Genomic DNA, 24,512 nt, shown 5'->3' on the forward strand with positions numbered 1-24,512 from the left:
AAATATTAAGATGGGTGATCATGTTTGGAACTTGACACCATGGTTCACAGTTTTTTAAAACGTATGTGAACATCATTAAAATCAAGAAGCATGGCTCAAATTTTATATCTGTATAAAGCACAGCCAGATGAAATATGACCACATGACATAGAACGTAAGTACATGTAAACTATAAATTGACAGATGCAGCTGTCTGCCATATTAAAAAGTTGTAGCAATTTAATTACAGTAACAGTTTTGCTCATACACCCTACTAAATGTTTTTGTCTACTTAATTTTTGCTTCTATTTGATCAAACTAGCACTTCCTTTCAGGGCTTTGCTAAGTCATATTTGAGACTGTTGCAAAATAAAGTAATACTAATCCTATCTTTATTTAAATTTTGTTATTTTAATAATCACGTACTTTTTGCATTAGTTTTGATTTAAAATTACGGCTCCAGAACTGACATATCTTGTTTACTAAGGTGGTTGGTACCCCGTTTTAAATTTGTACCTCACCCTCTACCTCTGAATTCTGCTTCCTAAACCTTCTGAGGATTAGTTTTCAACAGTTTAAGACCATGACCTCACAAAATTCAGCCTTGATTATTTTAGATAATGATTCATTACCTAAAGTCTCATGTTTTGATCCATAAAAAATTTTAAACACTCAGTGGCCACCACATGAACTGGCAACTTCTTACATTTAATGAAGTCTGGTACTGATCTACAAAAGTCACTAAACTTACTCAGCTACGGTTTCCTGCTTAGCTGTTTCATCTCCAGTATTACTGGATACTTCCATGCTCTGTTCCTGAACAGCAGGAGTACTAGTAAGTTGTGCTTGTTCTTCAGTTGAAATTGTCACTGTATTCTCATTATCTACAACAGTAGCAACAATTGAAGTAACTTCAGGCTCAGGAACAACTGGACCAGTTCCACCCACAGTATTCGAAGCAGAGGTGGAAGCATTGGCGTTGGCAGCAGCAGCGGCAGCAGCAGCAGCGGCTGCAGCAGCAACAACAGCAGCGGCAGCTTCCGCAGCAGCCATGGTGCTCATGGTGGTCGGAATTTCTGTTGTAGGAACTGGGGCTGCTGATGTTGTGGTGCACTCTTCTTGCTTACTATGCATTAAAGAAACAACAACAAAAAACTGGTCATCTCATTAAGTAATAATCAGAAAGTCAAAAAATACTAGTTTTTATCACAAAATCAAATGACTAAGAGAAACTATAAAAGGGAGAAAGGCAATGTGGCAAACTATAAGCCATTTGAAAAGATGAAAACCACAGAATGAAACTGGATTACTTTGATTTAACGGAGCAAACATTCAGGATAATATAGGATAGGGACTCATGCAACACCTGCACTTCCAAAAGCCCAGTAATTGTTTTCGTTCACAAAATGCCCTACTATCGGATTGTTATTATATTTCATAAAATTTGGCCTAGATCATAAATATCTGTAAGAAATTTAAATTTTATCCATTTCATATATTAAAAGGGAAACCTGAATACAGGAAGACATATATATTTCACCTATTCCCAAATTAAATCAAACCAAATTTTGAACTTTACTACAACACAGGATGCAATCCAAATTCCAACAATCACTGTCCAGTAAAGTATCATTTGTATATCTTGAGTAAATACCCTTCTCCCTGCTCCCAATCCTCCAAAGACATCAAACCATCACCCTCATGTTAAATACTATTTATACTATAAAGCAAATAGTTAAAACAAGAATGCTATATACAGGAGACACCAAATTTGTAAATCATACTGATATTCAAAATTGCTTACCTACTTTCTTCAGCTTTGATCATTGCTATTAAAGAGAAAAAAGAAAAGTCACATATGACATGGTTTTTAAATACAATCACTGAAAATAAACATTAAAGGGAGATAAAGAGAAATTTCATACAATAAGATTTAATTTACCACCCGAAAAAACAAACTTTTTCAGAGCAAGTTATTGCTCCAAAGTTCCAGGGCAGCAATTAAAGAATGAAGACAAATTTAAATAACAGCAGTTTTTAGGAAAGTTTCTCTGCACACTGTTACTTTCCCAAAGGCTGCTAGCTACTGCAAAAACTCTCTGAAAATATCTGTGTAATTCTGGAACAAAACAGTATTTTCTCCAGGGGTAAAATTATTATTATTATTTTTTTAAGATATCAAATTCAAAATGAGACCAAATTCATGATAAAATTCCAGCACAAAATACTAGCATTGACAGGTAGATAGATAGTTATACACACCAACTATTTTGTAGTAGGGTTATATCAGAAATGAGCTTGATATTTCTCACATGAATAAAATGGAAATCTACCTATCTACAATATTATTATTATTAGCCAATGCTAGTATAGAAATTTAAAAAGCTTTAAAGATTTGCATTCAGTATTTCAGCTTTTATTCCAATTAAAGTAAATTTTTCTTTATGGGTAACAAAAGTATTCAGCATTGTTAGGGAATGAGGTGGTCCATGTAACTAACAAAGCTGAACTTCATGAAAATATTTAAAAAACTTATCCCCCTTTAATGTAAACCATTTCTGAAAGTATGTTTAGAGTGTCTGACAAAAAAAGTCATCATTACTTACATAAATTAACATATTTTTAGGATACAATGATGATCTAATAAGCTAATTATGTGACACAAGAAAAAGGTAACTAGACTTAAGATCACAGAGACTTTAGGAAATGTTTATTCTCTTTACTGTCAGATGTCATTCCACACTGCAGACTACTTTATTATATTCTCCATTTCTAAAATCTACTGCTTTTAAATTAATAATTTATGATACCAGATTCTATTAGAAATGAGTAAAAGAACTAACTTTTCAATTCTCACTCTAACTTCTGCTATTTGAAGAACTGGGTTTCATATTAGGTAGTATTTCCAGATTTTCAGGGGTATTTTGAACAGTCAAGAATAATGAAAAATACTCCCTTTGTAAGTAAAGTAAGTAAAGGACATTTTGTTTAATTCTCTCATAACATAAAGGCTATTTTACAATGTTGTGCTAAAATAATATTAGCATTAAATGTATAGTCTGACAATATATTAAAAAATTTAAACTGAACTCAAGGCTCTCTGCTATCCGCTACATGGGTTAAATCACATATTGTATGTATATACCAACACTCACAGTTGTATTTAAATTATTGTACATGATGCCCTTATTCAATTTTCCAATGGTAAATTAATTTTTTAATCAAAGTATAATTTTAAAAGTCACAAGCTCATTTATAATATAACCCTTTAATGAATTTTTAATTAGAGATTTCTCACTGCAGATTTATCCAATCATGGTTAGTGAACATTAGTAACAAACTCTAAAAATGTTAAATAATGACAGAAAATGAATTATCAAAGCAGCTCACCATGCAGGTTTGATTTTGTAATAAGACTTCCAGCAACAATGGTATTCTGGTATCCTAGTTTCAGTGGAATCAAATCAAATAAAAATCTATTTAAAATCTATAGAACTGATATCTAGAGCAACAAGAAAATAAGAGCCCATAAAACTGTTACACCATTTAAAATGTTCTAATCACTTAATTTTTAAAAATAAGACCTGTGTTTGAACAATCCTATTTATAAAGGATTGTTTCAACGTGAATGACATAGATATGTAAAAAATTAACATTAAAAATTATTTTTTTCTCTGTTACCTTCAAGATCCTCAAGTTCTTTAGGTTTGGCCCAGCGGGATTCTTTTGTTTGAGAATTATAGTAGTAAGGCTTTCCAGAATCAGATTTGTATTCCTTCCAGGGACATTTAGATAAAAGTTGCTAAAGGGAAATAAAAATCTTCAGTTAGTAATGTATTTAGCATCACTCATCATTCACATTATTGTTTCCCTAAATATCAATCCATACAAATCAAACACTTTTGAGATAAGCCACCAATTACAGAATACTTAGTAGGTAATGTTATTTGAAATATTATTTAATCTTTACAATAATACTGCAACATCCATATTATTATTTCAAATTTATACTGTTACTTACAGAAAGTAACTTGTTTAAGATAATATACCTAATAAAGGGGCAGAAGCAAGATTCAAAACCAGGTCTATGTAAATTTCAGTATCTATTTGTTGTTGCCATTTACACCCCTTCATAGGTAAAATTTATCATACATATTTCACAGACTTCTCAAATACTAACAAAGGAAGAAAAACAAAAAAACTGGGAAAAAGCAAAATGTAGTTTACCCATGCTTAGATTATCAGTTTTATGGCTAATAATTTATTAAACCTATGCAAACTATCTTATGTAAGGAAACAAAGTAAGTATGATATACTTAAAACCTAATATATAAATGCATGCTTGGCATGCATGAGAATGCTACTGAAAACTCCTATTTAGAGGGTGTCTTAGTGATGATATTTAAGGAAAAAATAACTACCTGTATCAGTACTGGGATTAACAAAAACAAAAACAAAAACCAGTCTCTGTCAACCTCCCATCCCAATAAAATAAATTGCTATGATATATTGCTATGATATAATAAAATATTGCTATGCATATTAGTGTGGTGGCTTAGAAAATATTTTTAGATCCTCAAACTCCTTCATTAAGAAAGAAAATAAAGATATGCTGCCAAACTGGAAAAATCTCCAACTATAGCTTGAAATGACAGATCAACTCTTACTTAGGACTCCAGAGTTCTTAATTAAACCATTTACAATAGTGCTTATTCAAATTTACTCCTTCAATCTAATTTCCACACTATATATTGTGAATGATAAAATTCAAAGAGAAATACATATACTTTGCAGGGTTTTTTTCCACAAAGACAATTTCCCACTCTAAAAGAAGGATACTTATATTTTTAATTTAATTCCATTCCCATTACCTCAAACTCACTGGAAAATTTTTAAAAATTCACTGGAAGACATTTGCAATCACCTAGGTTTGCTTAAAGGGAAAAGTTTAAAATGTGAATATAGGGATGCCTGGGTGGCTCCAATGGTTAAGTATCTCCCTTTGGCTCAGGTCATGATCCCAGAAGCCTGGGATCAAGTCCCCAATCAGGCTTCTTGATCAGTGGGGAGCCTGCCTCTCCCTATACCTGCTGCTTATCCTGCTTGTGTATGCCCTCCTTCTCTGACAAATAAATAAATAAAATCTTTAAATAAATAATAAAATGTGAATTTAAAGAATAGAGGGCAGAAAGAGAGTCCTTTTGCTCTTCCAATTTATTTTTAATTTGATGCCACCCGATAAAGTTTACTGAGCAGGGGCAAAAATCAATAAACAAAATTGGTCTGTCCTTCTAACAGTTAAATATTCATAAAATCCTAAGGAAAAAAATGACTCAATCTATTTGACAATCCCTAATTTTAAAGCTTCAAACTTTTACCTCAGCAGGTGTTTTCAGATCATCCGGTTTCTCCCAAGTAGACTGTTTTGTTTCAGTATTGTAGTAGTAAGTCCTTCCATCAGGTGACTTATGCTCAGTCCACATTGATTTCTAAAGAAAAAAAAATTACAAAAAAATTCAAATTATTTAACAGTGTTAGTGAGTATCAGTTTTCATTAGTTTCATTAACAATATACAAAGAAATTAGAGGTATAAAAACAGGCATACTTTTCACAGTTTAAGTCATTTAGAATAATTTACCAATGTAAGCAGTAGGGAGGAAACTGAAAAAATAGACTATTTTAAAAGTATTTCAAAAGTGACATGGATCTATTGAGGTTTTAGAATCTCTATATTTTACAAAGTATCTAAGAAGTATAAGGATAGGAATGTTTCTCCTAAAAATGGTAATTTTGTAACTAATGCACAAAGATAATCTATATGCAACACAGATTATTTTAGCTATGCCTTATAGCTAAAATATATGAAGTAGATGCTAATGTTGTATTAGATGGATTGACCATGAGCTCAATAACTTGAATATTTACATCAAGTTGGACAAAGCTCCAGACTGACATGCTATAAAGATACAGCTGTCAAAACTAGAAAGGATGGGTTTCGGATGATAGAATTTAACAATGAAGGTGAAATTTAACAGGGATAAAATGTGAATCCAAACGCCTCAACACAAAATGGGTGAGAAAGTTTTATGTGACACTAGTTTGATACAGAATATAAGCCCACTCTTGGACCCAGAAGAACTACTAAGAACCTACTAAAAGTTGCTAGTAAAACCTCAGGCATCAGTAAAGATAATGCCTCAAATAAATGCTGGTTTGGAGTTTTACAAATACATATACACATAAAATAATAAAAAAAAGGGGTAAGAAGAAACTTTGAGAGGTGATAGGTGTCTGTGGTCTTGGTGGTGACTGTTTCTCAGGTATGCATTTATTCACCAAATCATCTGGTTGTACACACTGAATATATAGAGTTTCATACGTGAATCATACCTTAATAAAGAGTTCTTTTAAAAATTTAATTTGTACAAGGAATCATGAATGAATTAATTACTGAATGAGATCAAAGGTATTAAGTCCAGTTCCAGGTACCAGATTATTTAGATAGTAACAAAGTATGCTTGAAAGAGGGTTAGAGAAGATCTATGTATCACATTTCTTCAAATCTAAGACAAAACATTATACATATCTCTAAGAAGGAAAAAGTAAAATCATCTTCGCACTATTACATACTTTTTAATATTCAGATTTTACGTTACACTTCTTAAAGATATATTCTTAGACACTGATTTTTATCACAATTCAGTTTTTTTGAATAAGTACAAAGGCAAATAAAATAGTTAAGCTGTTCTTTAAACTTCACACTGAGACCATTTTTTATATGAGAGCTGCCAACATGCATTATATTCCACACATCATCATCCCCTTTGCTATCAAAAATATTGGTAATGCAGCATTTGTTAAAACAAAAACAAAAAACTAAAAATCACCAGTGCTTGTCCTTAACTATCCTCTGTCCGTACTTAAAGATGACCTTTTTTTCCTTCCTCATCAACTTTATTGAGAAATAGCACATACCTACTTTTGATTTCTGGTTTGGGAATGTGGCTCAACACACATCATTTCATTGCTTTTTCTACCCTCTCACCATAGTCATTTTATCCCTAAGCTAACATGCTATGCCACTACTTCTAGAACTTTCTTTCAAATCACTGACATTCATTCTTCTGATGTTGGCACTTTTATTGTTCAGTCATATACAACTAAGTCATAACTGCTGCCTGGAGACTGTAAGACACAATGGATTATAGGATGAATCTCAATTTCAGACACATTCAATAGTCAAACTAAATATGCTAAGTGATTTCAGGAAATGTGGTTTTGCAAAATGTGGGGATGGAGAACAAGAAAAGTGATTTAAGGACACAAATTAATGTGATTTTCACACTAGTAGATGAGGGAAGTTTTTCTAAAACTTCCACGAAGAAAACTGAAGTTACTGTGAAGAAGGAGTTATAAATAGCCATTAAAATTCAAAGAAAAAAGTTGATAAAATTTGAGCTTTTTGATAACAAAACATTTGTCTCTTCTTATACAGATTAAGTCATCTGACGTGACTATTTACAAAATGGACTCCACATAGTATAGCAGGATAGTTAAGATAGTTCAAAAGGTATATTAAATTCTTTAACTTATTCTAACACTGTGGCAGGATAGGACAACTATAATCTCTCTGGAGCAAACATATAGTAATGCTGGAAAATATTTAGCTTGCTGTTACTTTAACATCTAACCAAAAGGTGATGTGATTTAGAGATGTATGGAAGCTTCAACTGTATGAGTATTGCTTTATTTGACAAAGTAAATCCTGCTAAGGGAGACAGAGGTTTCTATTTCTTTTATATACATTTTTAAAAGATCTCAGTAGCATCTCAGAACGCACTAAAGAGAAATCTGCTAAGTTCCAAAATTATACTTAAACTTACCAAGTAACATCTGCTAAAGAGCACTCAGAAAAGAGTTAGTTCACCAGAAACAAATTCATGAAAAGATGGAATTAAAAAGGGACAAAGTACACTTGGACCAAATAAGAGGGATAAAGAGGAGAAATGTACAAACCAGTAAAATAAGCAATAAGAAATTTAGTATTCACTAGTTATTATTTTATTTAAGCCTTACAGCTATACTACAAAGCAGTATGAACAGTATCCCCATTTTTCAAATAAGAAAACCGAGGCTTAGGAGGGTTAGTAACCTGCTCAGAGTGATCCAGAAAGTTAAAAAAAAGCTAGAAAGAATTCAGATTTTCTTCTAAAGACCATATTTTACCCACACAAATGTTGTGTCAAAGATACTATATTCAGGACAGTCTAGATGTCAATAAGGACAGATAAATTTCTGATCTACCAATGAGTGGTAAGCACTGTTAATTACTTTATATCAATTCCCAAATTAATTCTGTTAACAACCCCGCCAAGGTAGATACTATTTATTATCTCCACCTTACAAGAAGAGGAAACAGAACACAAGAAAGTACAGGAGCATGCCCAAGGTAACGCAGCTGTCTAGTGAGTTCATTACAACATTGCCCTGCAGTACCCACTAAGTTCTTATTAAAGAGCAAGGCTTCAACACTTGGCATTAAGAGAAGAAACAGGATCATTTCAAAGAGGAATATAAATTCTGTACTAATGCCTTAACTAATATACTAAATCTACTTATAGAAGTCAATTCTGGAGAAAATTATTTACCTGATAAATTTTTGCACCTTTTCCTTATATATATCTAATCTGCAATTTAAAATAAAACCGTACCTTGTTTCTGGCCAAAACTAGTAACTAATATTTTACAAGAAAAACTTATAAACAAATGTACCTTGAATGCTGAATATAAGATGAAGAATGCCATGAATGTCAATGGATATATGAATAACTAGCAACTGTCAAGTTGTCTTCATAAGCTAAAACATATGACTTAAGCAAATAGTTACATTAAGTACAGAGTACAGCATAGTCTAATCGAAAAACTTATTTTCCTAAAAATTACTATTTTTTAGTAACAGACCTTTCTGAGCAATAAACAAACACTGCCTATAAAATATTTAGACTGTCCTTGCTTAATAAGAGAAAACCTAACAAAGACTTAGATGTGTATTTTGAATGGGTCAAAACCAGGACATTATTTTTAACCATAGGTGATTTGCTTTGAGGACTTTCAGGAACAATTAAGATGATCCCTGCACTGGAACTTTAGTATTACTTTGCACTTTTGTCACAGATGATTGCCTTCCCCAAATTATTTTATTACTTTGACAGTTACTGTATTAAGAAAAAACTGTCAACACAAATGGCAGTTCCGGGGAATCAACCAAAAGTCAGCATTTTCACAAATGATAAACTAGAAGCATAAATTTGCAAAGTAAGGCATTAAAAAACTATCATCCTTAATATACAAAAATCAATTACAATCCAAAAGATAATCTAATGGAAAAATAAACATGACCATTAATACAACTCAATACAGATAACATAATTAGATATTCAACTTCATTAGTAAATCAAGGAAGCATACATTAAATGTAAACTTTTTATTCTTTCTGTAAGTGACAGCTGAAGACTTAGTATAGATGTTAAAAGGGTGTGAAGAAAAGTACTCTGTCACACTAGTGTTGGGAATGGAATTAGAACTGGTCTGCTGGCAATTTACTGGTTCTCATCAAAACTGAAAATGCAAACAAACCAAAGAAAAAGAAAAGAAATACAAACAACCTTCTGATGCTGATATTTCACTCCAGAGAATCTCACCTACATAGTTACAAAGATGTACAAGAATGTTCTCTACAGGATTACTTTAATGAGGAAAAATTAGTGATAATTCAACATCCACCCATAGGAAAACCATTCAATTAGGGTCCATTCATACTATAGATTTATCTTAAGGAGATCTGTTTTATAATAGAAAATGTCTAAGATGTGGTTTTAAAAACAGACTGAGACATTGTGATATAGTAGCAAAATATACACAGAAAATATTTAAAAGGAAAAAATGCATATACATAATTATCAAGAGCTGATATACTTTTCAGAGATCAAAAAGCTAGTCAACAACTGGGTTGTGAATAAATTCACTACTCAAACTATATAAAGACATATACATCAGATAAACATTTATACATACATGAGTATTTCTGTAGTAAAGTTTAAGTTCAACTGAATGAAACCAAAAAAACATGACTAAATATAAATGAAAACACTAAACAGGCAGAAAAAGCCCCTCAATTACTCTAAACAAGGAAAATTAAGAAAAAGCCAAAATGTAAATTAAAATTAAGGAAGAACATAATCACGATCAGAAGATTTGCAACCAATTCCCAAAATCTAGAGGAAATAATTTCCTAAGACTATTATAATTTGCCCTAGAAGAAACATATCATACATGAATATTCCAATTACCATAGAAGCACCTGAAAGATACCCAACCAGATAATTTCACAGAACACCACATAAGCTTTAAAGAACACAGAACTGGGGCGCCTGGGTGGCTCAGTGGATTAAGCCGCTGCCTTCGGCTCAGGTCATGATCTCAGGGTCCTGGGATCGAGCCCCGCATCAGGCTCTCTGCTCCGCAGAGAGCCTGCTTCCTCCTCTCTCTCTGCCTGCCTCTCTGCCTACTTGTGATCTCTCTCTCTGTCAAATAAATAAATAAAATCTTTAAAAAAAAAAATAATAAAGAACACAGAATTATTATGTCCTTGTTTCAGGTCACAAGAAAAGATGAAAAGCTCTTTATTAATAATAAAACTCAAAAGAAAAGGTATCAAAAAAGAAAAGCAGGGGCGCCTGGGTGGCTCAGTGGGTTAAGCCGCTGCCTTCGGCTCAGGTCATGATCTCAGGGTCCTGGGATCGAGTCCTGCATCGGGCTCTCTGCTCAGTGGGGAGCCTGCTTCCCTCTCTCTCTCTCTCTGCCTGCCTCTCTATCTACTTGTGATCTCTCTCTGTCAAATAAATAAATAAAATATTAAAAAAAAAAAAAGAAAAGCAGGTAATGCTACTTATAAAATCTTAAAAATTATTAAATATAACATTAGCCAAGAAATTCCTGCACTGTATATACTCTGACCAAGTAGAATTGATTGTAGCAGTGCCAGGGTGGTTTAATACTGGGAAATCTATAAGAAAGTAATTATTTCTATTACAAACTGGAAAAAAAATCATAGGAGCATACCAATTTACTTGGTATGATCAAATCACATCCTGAAAATTATGATGGTTTGGAAGTATTAAAAAAGTAAAAACAAAAATCCTAGAAACAACAATAAATGATAAAGGACAATTTACTGAAAACTAATAAAAATTATTCTAAAGCCACTTGCATTAAAATCATGACCAAAAGGTGAGTCTACAATCACTGTATTTCAACAAATACATAACAGCAATGAAATGAAATAACCGATATATTTGGGAAAGAAAAATTCTCTTATCTTTAGTTGAAAAAAAAGTATAATAGACCTGGCTCTAAATATACAAAAATCTTTGAATTGACAGTAACTCACTTGCAATAAAAATATGAAAAAGTCCTATTCGAAATATATTAAGTTTTCAGAAGGTAAAATAAACTAGAATGAAAATGAGGTACTTATATAGAGTAAGACAGTAAGACTATCAGTGGTTACTTGGGACAAGGGGTGGAGGTAAGGAGAGAGATAACACGTGGAGCATTGAGATTTTCAGGGTAGTGAAATTATTCTGTACACACTATCATAATGACATGTCATTAACATTTGTTAAAACTCATAGAATACGTAACACCAGAATGAACTCTAATGCAAACTGGACTGTGGGTAATAACAACATGTCAGTGTAGGATCACTGATTTTAATAAATGTTAACATCCTACGCCCTAGTGGATGATACTGATAGTATGGGAGGCTGTGGGCGGGTGGATATTAAGGAGCTCTACTTCATGTTCAATTGTGCTACTAACCTAAAATTGCTCTAAAGAAACTCAATTAAAAAAAAAAAATCCCACTCTAGAAACCGAGAAAACCGTACCACCCAATATCCTTTCAATAAAGAAATCAAATGAGAGGAAAAGAAAACATATTGGGAAAGGAGTTAAAAGAAAATCCTCTATGTCAAAACTTAAGCAACACAGTTAACTTAGTATAAAAAAATGTCTAACCAAGAGCTAATAAGCACTCAAGAAGCTAGAAAAAAGGCAATCAAGTAACCAAGAAGGAAATAAAGACAGCAGAAATAAACTGAATGGTCACCCCCTCCGAAAAAGCAAAATAATGGCAAAGACAGGATTCTAACTCCATGCTAAATAATTATTAAACCTCAAACAAAACAGATAGATATATGGAAAAGCATAAATAAGAAATTAAAAACCAGAATAGTGCAATAATCACTAAAGAAATTCAAAGTTATCCAAAACCTCTATACTCAAAAAGCACTAGGTCCAGACAATTTTTAGTTGTGTTCTATCAAGCTGTTAAGAAGTTAAGTTTTGCATAGGGGTACCTGGGTAGCTCAGTCGGTTAAGCCTTCAGCTCAGGTCCTGATCCCAGGATCCTGGGATCGAACCTCACACTGGGGTCCCTGCTCAGTGGAGAGCCTGCTTCTCCCTCTCCCTGCTGCTCCCCTCTTGTGCTATCTCTTTGTCAAATAAATAAATAAAATCTTAAAAAAGAAAAAAAAAGGAAAGAAGTTTGCATCATTTATGTAAATTGTTCTAAGGACCAGAAAGAGAAGGGTTATTACCCAGACACGAACAACCTAAATTAGCAAACTGAATTCCAAAGGAATTAAATACACGTGTGCACTATATATACATCCTTAACACACTTACTGAATAACTAGGGTTCACCTTAGTAATGCAACGATGAGATAACAGAAAATGTATCTGTGTACTTGCACATTAACAGACTACAGAAGAAATACCATATGACCATCTCAGTGAATAAGAAAAAAAGCATTGAAGAATTTTAAAATTAAGTTAGTGGGGCATGTGGGTGTTAACTCAGTTGAGCATCTGACCCTTACTTCGGCTCAGATCATGATCTCAGGGTCCTGAGATGGACCAGGCTCCAGCCTGCTTAAGATTTTCTCTCCTCCCATTCCTCTGCCCCCCTAACCCCCCACACCCAGGCACCGCACCCAGCCCTGGCTTGCACGCTTGTGTGCTTTCTCTCTAAAAATAAATAAAGTTCATAATGACCTCTGTCAGCAAATGAGGAAAAGAAAAGTCAATTTGTAAGAGTTGTTTATCAGAAAGTTATAGTAAACATCATATTAAGTGGAGAAAACTCAATACATAATCCCTTTAAGGAGAAAAAAAAGGTAACAAAATCAGTTTATCATCACCGCTATTGCTCACCATAGTGCTAGAAGTTTTGGCTGACACAGTAAAAGTTAAAGGATTAGATACAAAGATTAGGAAAAAAAAAATGAAACTCAAATTTAAGCTCTCTTACAAGACAGACACAAAAGAACTACCATGTTCACTGATATGACTTAGTATTATAAATATGCCTCCACAATCTATAAATTCAAGGCAATTCCAATTAAAATACCAAAAATATCTTGGATACCTGAAACTGATTAAAAATTTTTTATCAGCTACTGTGCAGGTAAACAAAGAGACCAATAAAAATACTCAGATCATTAAAAGGGAAAACAAGTAGGGTACGGAGTAAGATAATACAATGCTATTTATAGAAAAAAGATTTTTATATATAAAAAACCTGAAGACTTCACCAAAAAACCTATTAGAAATAAATTCAATAAAATAGGATACAAAAATCTGTTGCATTTATCAACATGAACAAACAATCAGAAAGAAAAATTAAAGTAAAAAAAAAAAAAACCATTTACAATTGCACCAAAACTAATAAAATACTTAGGGAAAAAAGTAACCAAGAGGTGAAAGATCTGCACAAGTGAAAACTAGGGCACTGATAAAATAAATAAATAAAGAAACAAACAAACATAAATAAGTGAAAAGACATTCCATGCTCATGGATTAAAAATAATTAGTATTGTTCAAATGTCCATACTACTAAATTCATGCAATCCTATCAAAATTTCAAAGGCACTTTTCAAAGAAATAGAACATACAATCCTAAAATTTGGATGGAATCACATAAAAACTGAATAGGCAAAGGAATCTGAAGAACAAAGCTAGAGGCACCATGCTCCCTGCTTTCAAATTATATTAACAGGGTACTGTAATTAAAATAGTATAGTCCTGGCATAAACATAGACATATAGATCAGTGTGACAGAAGCAAGATCTAAGAAATAATAAATTCATGCATAAATGATTGATGAATTTATGAATTCAGGTCAGGATCATGACCTGAGCTGAAGGCTTAACCTTCAAAGGAAGCAGGAATATGTAAGAAAGGACAGCCACATGAAAAAGAATGAAATTAGACTATTTTCCATCATGCACAAAAATTAACCCAAAACGTATTTAAGCTTGAATGTAAAACTTGAAACCATAAAACTAGAAAAAAAGATAGGCAGTAAAAGCTCCTTGACCATCAATCTTGACAGTGATTTACTGATTTGATTCCAAAAGCAAAGACAACAAGAGAGAAATAAACAAGTGGACTACATCAAATTAAAACCTCCTGGCACAACAAAAGAAATCATCAACAAAATGAAAAAAGTAACCTACTGAATGGGAGAAAAATATCTGCAACTTGTGTATGTAAGGATTAATATCCAAAATATATAATAAGCTCATACAACTCCAAAGCAAAAAACCCCCAAACAATCCGATTAAAAATGGGCAGAGGATCTGAATAGACATTTTTCCAGAGAACACATACAGGTGGCCAACAGACATAGGAGAAGATGCTCAACATCATTACTGAGGAAATGCAAATCAAACCACAATGTGATACCACCTTATATTTGCTAGAATGCCTATTATCAAAAACAGGTATTAAGTGTTAGGGAGGGTGTAGCTGAAAAGGAAACCCTCATGCACTGTTGGTGGGAATGTAACCAGTGTAACCTCTACGGAAAACAGTATGAAGGCTACTCAAAAAATTAAAAATGAACTACCATACAATTTAGCAATTCTGCCTCTGGGCATTTATTCAAAGAAAATGAAAACGGTAACTCAAAAAGATAGATGTACCCACAGGTTCACTTATTTACAATAGCCAAGATACAGAAATAACCTAGGTGTCCTTGGATGGATGAATGGATAAAGATGTAGAATACATACACACACAAACGGGCACACACACACAGAGGAAAACTATTCAGCTATAACAAGAATGAAATCTTGACGTTTGCAACAACACAGATGGACCTTGAAGGTATTACGCTAAGTGAAATAAGTCAAATGGAGAAAAACAAGTACCCTATGATCTCATTTACATGTAGAATCTAAAAAACAATATAAAATCCAAACTCAGATATAGAGAACAGATTTAGGTGGGGGTTCGAAATGGGTAAAGATGGTCAAGAGGTACAAATTTCAATTATAAAATAAGTAAGGCATGGAGATGTAATGTACTGCACGGTGACTACAGTTAACACTGTGTGGCATATTTCAAAGTTGTTATGAGAAATCTTAAAAGTCCTCATCACAAGAGAAAAAGATTTGTAACTATGTATACAGAAAGATGTTAACTAAATTTATTGTGAACATTTTACAATGTATACAAATACCAAATAAGTTTATACAATCTAAAATGTTATGCCAATTATACCTCAACAAAAAAATAAACATGAAATATGTGAAGAAGAAAAGAAAAAACACGCAAAAATATCTACACAAGGGGCACCTGGGTGGCTCAGTGGGTTGAAGCCTCTGCCTTCGGCTCAGGTCACGATCCCAGGGTCCTGGGATCGAGTCCCGAATCGGCCTCTCTGCTCAGCAGGGAGCCTGCTTCCTCCTCTCTCTCTGTGCCTGCCTCTCTGCCTACTTGTGATCTCTGCCTGTTGAATAAATAAATAAAATCCTTAAAAAAAAAAAATCTACACAAAAAATTTCATAAGCTTTTTCCAATACATGCATGTCTTAGGGCATATCTCCAAGTAAGTACCCATTAAGGAGGGTGCTGTAGGGATGGAAGTGAAGATGAAAAAGTGAAAAAATGTGTGGAATCCTCCAAGGATGAATGACAATGACAGTAATCGGGAGGGTTTAGGTAACTCAAATTTGTGTACCCTAAATCTTTTTTTTTTTAAGATATTATTTATTCACTTAAGAGAGACAGGGAGAGAGAAAGTGCGCACATGTACACGAGCTGGGGTAAGGGAGAGCAGGGAGAAGCTGGCTACTCGCTGAGCAGGATGCCCAACTCAGGATTCCATCTCAAGACCCCAGGACCATGACCTGAGCCAAAGGCAGATGCTTAACTGACTGAGCCACCAGGAACCCCTGTGTACCTGAAATCTAAAAAGAATTACAGCAAATACTAAGTTTTCAAATGCACAGTATTTTTAGATTGGAAGATTTAATAGAAAAGTAGAAAATGTCAATTCTTCCAAAATTAAAATAATTACAGATAATCCCAGATTAAAACACAACTTTGTCTTTTCAGTGTGTGTGGGTACATATGCATTTATACATCATTTTTGGAAGGGGATACTGGAATTCATATACTAATATCTGAAAATAGCTAAGGAAATAATGAAAAGAGAAACCACGAAGACCTGCTTTATTATTTTTTTTTAAAGATTTATTTATTTATATGAAAGAGAGAGAGAACAAACATAGGGAGGGCAGAGAGAATCCTCCAGCAGACTCCCTGCTGAGCACAGAGTATGAGACTGAGATCATGACCTGAGCTGAAATCAAGAGCCAGCTGCCTAACCAACTAAGCCACCCAGAAGTCCCACCTTACTAAATATTAAAGCTGTTTTAATAAAAAAAAAAAAAAAGGTGTAATACTGGGTGAAAAATAAACAGATATGGACCAACGGAAAAGAAAACCCAGAAGTAGATACCAGAATATGTGTGAATTTAACTTATGACAAGAAAGATATTTCGGGGTGCCTGGGTGGCTCAGTCTGTTAAGCATCTACCTTCAGCTCAGGTCATGATCCCAGGGGTCCTTGGATCAAGCCCCACTCAGTGTGGAGTCTGCTTATCCCTCTCCTCTGCCCCTCATCCCCTCCTTGCCAACCCTGGCCCGCTCATAAGCTTGTGCTCTCTCCCTCTCTCAAATAAAAAGTTAGAGAGAAATTTTATTTTCTTCTTTTTCACTATGTCTGCTCCTTAATCCCCCAAGCCAGCCTACATTATTTAAAAAACAAAACAAAACATGAAGCTATCACTGGTGAAAAATACAGACACTTATAATGGAAGAATATTACATGGATATTTTATAATCATTCAACTTAAAAAAAAAAAGATTTTTATCTATTTATTTGAGAGAGAAAGAGAGATCCTGCATGCCAGCAGAGGTAGGCGCTGAGATGGAGAGAATCTCAAGCAGACTCCACGCCAAGCTCAGAGCCCAACTCAGGATTGGATCTCATGACCCAAGTGGAAATCAGACACTCAACTGACTGAGCCATGAGGTGCCCCTATAACCATTCAACTTTTAAAGCAGAAGATATAAGAAACTTTAAAACATTTAAATATAGTCCACAATTAAGTCTTTCCCCCCATATTTATAATCAATTAACAGCTTTTTGCATTTCCTTAACCATAATATGGGGATAACAGCTATCTCTCAGGACTATTTTGATTAAATGAGATTATACACACAAACTCTTCTCTCCGGGATGCCTAGGTGGTTCAGTTGGTTAAGCAACTGACTCTTGATTTTGGCTCTGGTTGTGATCTCCGAGTTGTGAGACTGAGCCCTGCACTGGCTGTGTGCTGTGCATGGAGCCTGCTTAAAATTCTCACTTTGCCTTCTTACCCGCCGCCCCACCAAACGAGAAACAAACAAATGAGCAAACAAACAAAAAACCCTCTTCTTGGGGCACCTGGGTGGCTCAGTGGCCTCTTCCTTCAGCTCAGGTCATGATCTGAGGGTCCTGGGATCAAGCCCTGCATCGGGCTCTCTGCTGGACGGGGAGTCTGCTTCCCCTCCTCTCTCTCTGCCTGCCTCTCTGCCTACTTGTGATCTCTGTCAAATAAATAAATAAATAAAATCTTGGGGAAAAAAAAAAACAACCCTCTTCTTCCCACTGATCTTTAAGGAATTAAAATACAAAAAAATCAAAGAAACCCTTGAGGTCAATGGGCATGGCTACTATCAATAAACAAAAAATAGGCATCTTTAGGTGAGGCTTTCAGATGTGTATTATTTTCCCAAACATAATAAAAATATGTAACAAAACACCATGTACAGAAACATTAGCAAAAATAAAGATTATCCTAAAAAAATCAAGTATGGAGAAAAAGAAATGCAGTATTGCAGTATCATTCTCTCCTTTTCTTGGGAGCAAAAAAAGCAAAAACAAAAACCCAACAAAGAACCCCCCCCCCAAAAAAAACACAAACCAAATGAAACTGAACAAAAAAACTGCCAACACAAAAAAAACCAAGAACAAAATACCCAGCAATTTTGAATAACGTATTTATCTTTCCGACACCATTAGGAAAGGAACAAACAAATAAGTAATTTAAAATGTATATTAGAAAGTTTACACAGTGGGTTTACAGTAATAAACAAGGGTACAGAGATTTTTGTATATGCATACCTTCTAATGTAAACCATATGTAAAAACTATCAGGTTAATTACTGTATACCTATAAGTTGTTTCCCTTCTAATTGTACTGGGAGGGGAGAAATTCAAATCTTTCTAAATTCTGATGTGTATCTGATTTCTTTTTCTCTCATTAAGTCCCATCAAAATTAAATTTTAAGATAAATCGTTCAAAGAATTTTCAACCTTTGGCATAGAAAAGAAAGGAAAAAGATTTAAGTTAGCAGATAATCTTTAAAACAAAAATAAGGATCAATGTTGTAGATTAAAGAGTTATAATGAAATAACTATGTTCCAGAGGTACTTACTGCACCAGATGCTGTACCTAAAAAAAAAAAAAAAAAAAAAAAAAAGGAACAGTATTTACAATGTGATAAATCATGGTCTCCTTGAGTGAACATTTTTAAAATATTTATTCATACTATTTCTTCCTCCTTATCCTGTCACACTAAATATCTTAAGACTGCCCCATATGACTTATGTGCATGCTCTCTTTTTTACAAAATAAACATATATGGTGCAAAGCATTTTCAGAATTAAGTGGTACTTTTAACTTTTAAACTGCAAACTCACTTGGATCCCGTTGGAGAAGTAGTCATAATCTTTGACATTTGTTTCTCTTCTTGCTATTATAGGTGTCTATCTTGACTAATTCCTTTCTCCACTACACTACTGAAATTAAAACATGCCAAAGACCTCAGATTCTATGCTTTAGAATCTATGGCACCTTAAAGTATACAAATTCCAGACTTGTGGTGTACAATACAATATCCATTAGCTACCACACTTCCCTGTTTAAAATTTAAAAATTCAGTTCCTCTTTGCACTAGCCAATTTCAATTACTCAGTAATCACATGTAGCTAATGACTACTGTATTAGACAATACAGATTACAGAACATTTCCTTCATTGCATAAAAGTCCATTAGATGGTATGGTCCTAGACTATTATCAATACCCCTCTAGACATAAGGGGAATTGCCTATCAGCCACCAAGTTCAAATGAGTAAGTTTAACTTTAGAAACTAGTAACCTAAAACTATGTGTGAAAAAGAAAATAAGAACTATATGTAAAAAAGGAATAAAACAATTAAAACACACAGAACAAAATCAAAAGAAGCTACTATGGACATCACTGATAGAACCAAAGCATTTTAAAAGTAATTAAGAAGAAATTTTATGAGTCTGTTTCTGACTCAGGATGCAGGAAAACAAAATGTTGGTTACCAAAGAGGGGAGGGCAAAATAGGTGAACAGGATTAAGAGATAAACTTCCAGATATAAAGTAAGTCAAGCCAATGTATTGTACAGCATAATAAATACAGTCAATAATATTGTAGTAACTTTGGATGGTGATCAATAGGTTAACTAGACTTACTGTGGGGATCATTTTGTAATGTACAAAATTATCAAATCACAATGTTGTACATTGGAAGTTAACAGGATACTACTGTATATCAATTACACTTCAATTAAAAAAAAAAAGAAATTTTAAGGTAATTTTCCAGGATTATTTAGGGTAATAGTAATCAGCTCTAGATATCTAAATAGACAAAATATTATACTAGATATTTCAGAACATCATTTCAACTTAAAGAAATTTGTGAAACATTTTAAGGAGATCCATTATGCCCCATATAAACCTGTAGGAAAATGGTGCATTTTAAATGTTTCAAACCATGTTTAAAACAAAAAATGTTTTAGGGATGCCTGGGTGGCTTAGTCAGTTAAGTGTCTCACTCTTGATCTCAGAGTCATGAGATTAAGCCCTTCGGAGGACCCTACCCTAGGTGTGGAGCCTGCTTGAGATTCTCTCTTGCTCCCTCACCCTCTGCCCCTCTTCCCCACCCTAAAAACCAAACCCAACCAAAAAACCAAAAAACATTTTGGCATAATCATGGAAAAAAGCTCAGCATCTGGAATACCAATTCATCTGGAACATTATTTACTTACGGATAATTGAGGCATTGCTAATATATATAAAAGGTACACCAGCCAAACAGTTATTAATAACTGGCTGATAAAAAAAAAAATTATCACCAGGCTAACAAACTCCAATGGCTACAGGACCGAGCAGGTAACAGAAAAGACTGTGAAGTAGTGCAGAAGGCTAATGAGAGTACATGCTCCATGTCCAAAGTAAGGAGTTACTACCCCATTCCACACGGTCTGGCTGAGTACAAACTGGGACTCAACCAGAACTTTTCATTTAAATATTCTCTGACTACCTACTGTGTTAGTAAGTACCACTGTAAACAATGAGTATTGAGATAATCCAGTTTTTCAAGATAAATTCAATCTTGGTGTAAAAAGATAAATCTAATTGTTATATACATATAGCCCAAGACTTTAAATGACAGCAACTATTTATAAAATTTAAAAACACTGTATGGGCTAAATAAAGTATAACTATAGACCAAATCTGGTCCCAGAACTCCTGATCTAAAATTATGGTAATTTCTTATGGATTAAATTATAAATACTATCCCTATTTCCTACTGCTTAAAACAACAACAAAATGAAAAAAAAAATCAGGAGCTAATCATAAAGCCCAAGTGACACTGCTTTTATTCCTTATTATGATAGCTACTGTCCAAATGAAGTCTAATATTTACCACCATAAATGGTGTACATACCTGCTGCTACATCCATATTATTTACTCCTGGCTGTAAGAAAAAAATGAAATTAGTAGTATTCACCTTGTTTAAGCTATATTTTACATAAGTTTTTCATAAACCATAATCAGAGTCCCCTTTAAGTATAATTCTCAAGCCACTGACTCAAAGATCTCACCAAGTTTCAGTGGTTTTAGTTCCTTGACTTTGCTATAAATTTTAAAAACATCATTAACCTGGAGCTACTTAAACACTTTAATCTAAGTGGTTTATTCATATGATCACCAGTTACATATAGATTGACAACCACTTATCCACAATCTGATAGAAAAAGCTCTAAAACCAAGCTTTTTCAACTTTCACACCAACATCATTTTAGTGGCAAAATCTGCTCTGAATGATATAAGCTCTTTATTTATCCCACCCAAGAGAATATCTATCAGTTTGGCTATAGAAATATTGTGCTTGAAATTATATAAGGCATTGTCCAAGACCCCAAGAGAAATTCTTATACAATAAATAGAATTTACAAAGTATTATTTTACAATAATAAAAAATTTTTAAATATATATTTGACCTAAGGATTTTGGGTAAAATACTGCAAACTTACCACCCCAGTGCAGTATGTTCATTACAATCACTAGGTTATCAGGTAATAAGTAAGTTATGGTAATATGAGTACCATGATGATTTACATATTTGCTAGGGGCGCCTGGGTGGCTCAGTGGGTTGAGCCGCTGCCTTCGGCTCGGGTCATGATCTAAGGGTACATATTTGCTATACAATCCAGTAAGGGTGATAAGGCTATCAAGGATTTTGTAAGTCATGTGCCCTCACTGAAGTCTCATGAAATGTAAACTTAGAATAAAATCTTCTGATTTCTAAATCTAGGATCTATTACTAAACCATAATACAACAATTTTTAATGAACACTCAGCAAAGCAAAAGTCCATTCTTTAAGAACAGAATGCCAAACCAATAAAATGCTTCTGGATGACAAATTATACTTCTTAGTATTCTTTTTTTAATTTTTTTAAAGATTTTATTTATTTATTTGACAGACAGAGATTACAAGTAGGCAGAAAGGCAGGCAGAGAGAGAGGAAGGGAAGCAGGCTCCCTGCTGAGCAGAGAGCCAGATGCAGGGCTTGATCCCAGGACCCTGGGATCATGACCTGAGCCGAAGGCAGAGGCTTTAACCCGCTGAGCCACCCAGGCGACCCTCTACTCTTATTTAAAGTAGAATTAACAATTAAGGATGTCTGTATAAATACAGGAAAAAATGTGAATGCCTATCGTTCAAGAACTGAAAAGCCCATTCTAATTCTCACTTTGCATTACAGTACTCAAGACGCACTTAAAAAGCTAACCTGACTGCCTACAAAATACATATATAGTATGTTATTTCATACGTAAAAGTAGTCAAAACATCAGAAAATAATTATTTTTACTAGATTACCGGTAAGGCAGGCTGCATGGAAGCCTGAGACATATGAGACATCATCATTCCAGGCATGACTGAAGACATCATTCCAGGCATCTAGAATAAAAGTAAAAAAAAGGTTACTATGTAAAAGCAAAGCATTTAATAGAACCTTATTAATCTATCTGGCTATCAAAGCTAATATGTAAAACTCAAGATTTAAACCCAGTGAACACTGTATGAATAGTATGCTTAGTAAGTGCTTGTTGAATGAATGAAGTATTTTATCAATGAGCTAGTATTTGTCGTAATTTATATGTACAGTTAAAATTACTTCTAACAAACTTAAAAGTTCAAGTAAACTTTTTGTTTTTGTTATTTCCAAAGTGCTTTTGAGAATATTAATTTCCTTTTAATTTTAATTCATCACTCATGTTTTTCTCCCTTCTTTCGAGCAAGACAAAACTTTTTGTATTTCTCACCTTTGACTATTAATATCTGTACTAAAAAATTTTACAGCAATCTGGCTCTTTAAAAAATTCAAGATCAAGGCGCTTAAAATTTGATGACTACAAAAAATAAGTAAAAACAAACTTCAGACATAGATCTTCTATGTTCTCTCTTGAAAAGCTTAATAAAGCAAACATATGAGTATCTGAAGTATTAGTTTTGGAGGTTAATCTAGTCTACCAATGACTGCCATCCTAATCTATGAATGAAACTTCACCACTAAGTATGAATAAAAATTAATCCAAAGGATTCTGACTCAATACTCATCCATATTAGTACAATTCCATATTATAATTTTGATTCTAATATGAGCAAACCTAAAAAAAACATGGATGGGAATAAAAATTGTATACAATAATCGTAAGTACTGGGACAAGGTAACTGGGTATTCAACAGTTTCCAATTAAATGACACTTGGAGGAATAGAAACAAGCATATTGGTCAAGAGAACATATAAAGCCTACTAAAGGTAGATGAGAACACTTGCACGCTGAATTTTGTTATTTGGGGAAGTCGACTCACAAAGCAAATCCAGGCTAAAGTACCATTAAAATGAAGCAGCACTGTATTAGTGGGTTAAAAAACAAAGGTTTTTTTTTCCTTGAAATATTCAATAAATTGCTTAAACATCATGAAACAAGAACCTGACAGAAAACATAATTACTACTTGGAATACATGATGAAACAATAGTTAAAAAAAAAAAAAGGTACAGAATTTGAAAACAAAAGCACAAGCCTCCACCACCCTGACTAAAAAGAATGAAGTAATTTATACATTAAGGGAAAAAACATAGCAATCAAATGAGAACTAGACACATTCCCTCTTCTCTCTACTCTGAAAAAATATATCCTCACAACTGATTTTACTTCAGGCTAATAGCAAAGTAGATGTGAATTCTTAAGGTACTAAGCAACTGATTATGGGGGGAAGCATGGTGAGCAACAGAGGGGAAAAAGCCTGGTATTTAAAATGGCCTATAAAACCCAAAGCTGTTAATACATGCAAAAACTAGAATTCTAAATGAAATTGAAAAACTGAACTTTGAAAACTTGTGAAAAAAGTATTTTCTTATAAGAATTAAAGATATTAAGAAAAGTGGGATAAAATCTCCAATACGCAACAGAACATTTCGACACGGTAGCAGTACAAAGGAATGTAATTTCGAATTGAAATACTCTGACTTCATAAGACAGTGACCAAATCCCATTTAAAAAACAAGGGACAAAACCCCCTACAATATAATAAGAATTGACTAGAAAAGGCGAATGACAAACAATATTTGAAAATCATTAAAGATCAGAGTTTGACAGAATTCTCTCAATTGTTGTTCTTCCCCACTTCAAATTTTAAAACATCTCAAAAACTTGCCCTTAGCGTAAAACTCATGGCTGGTTACAG

The 24,512-nt window shown here is 33.5% G+C and overlaps 1 protein-coding gene across 8 annotated transcripts in view; it reads right to left on the minus strand.

The window, feature by feature from the left end:
- The window catches only part of PRPF40A (pre-mRNA processing factor 40 homolog A), a 55,979-nt gene that overhangs the window by 18,351 nt on the left and 13,116 nt on the right, over positions 1-24,512 (minus strand). For 4 of the 8 annotated variants that reach the window (XM_046019172.1, XM_046019171.1, XM_046019168.1 and 1 more), the window contains exons 3-10: positions 22,640-22,720; positions 21,202-21,232; positions 18,875-18,891; positions 5,358-5,468; positions 3,661-3,781; positions 3,370-3,423; positions 1,784-1,808; positions 731-1,105 (exon numbers count right to left, since the gene is read on the minus strand). In XM_046019172.1, the coding sequence (XP_045875128.1) occupies positions 731-1,105; positions 1,784-1,808; positions 3,370-3,423; positions 3,661-3,781; positions 5,358-5,468; positions 18,875-18,891; positions 21,202-21,232; positions 22,640-22,720 (815 nt within the window). The remainder of the gene's footprint in view (positions 1-730; positions 1,106-1,783; positions 1,809-3,369; positions 3,424-3,660; positions 3,782-5,357; positions 5,469-18,874; positions 18,892-21,201; positions 21,233-22,639; positions 22,721-24,512) is intronic. The other 4 variants (XM_046019174.1, XM_046019173.1, XM_046019170.1 and 1 more) reach the window with 1 other exon arrangement.

Source organism: Meles meles, chromosome 9 (genome assembly GCF_922984935.1).
Source record: "Meles meles chromosome 9, mMelMel3.1 paternal haplotype, whole genome shotgun sequence".
Lineage (NCBI taxonomy): Eukaryota > Metazoa > Chordata > Mammalia > Carnivora > Mustelidae > Meles > Meles meles.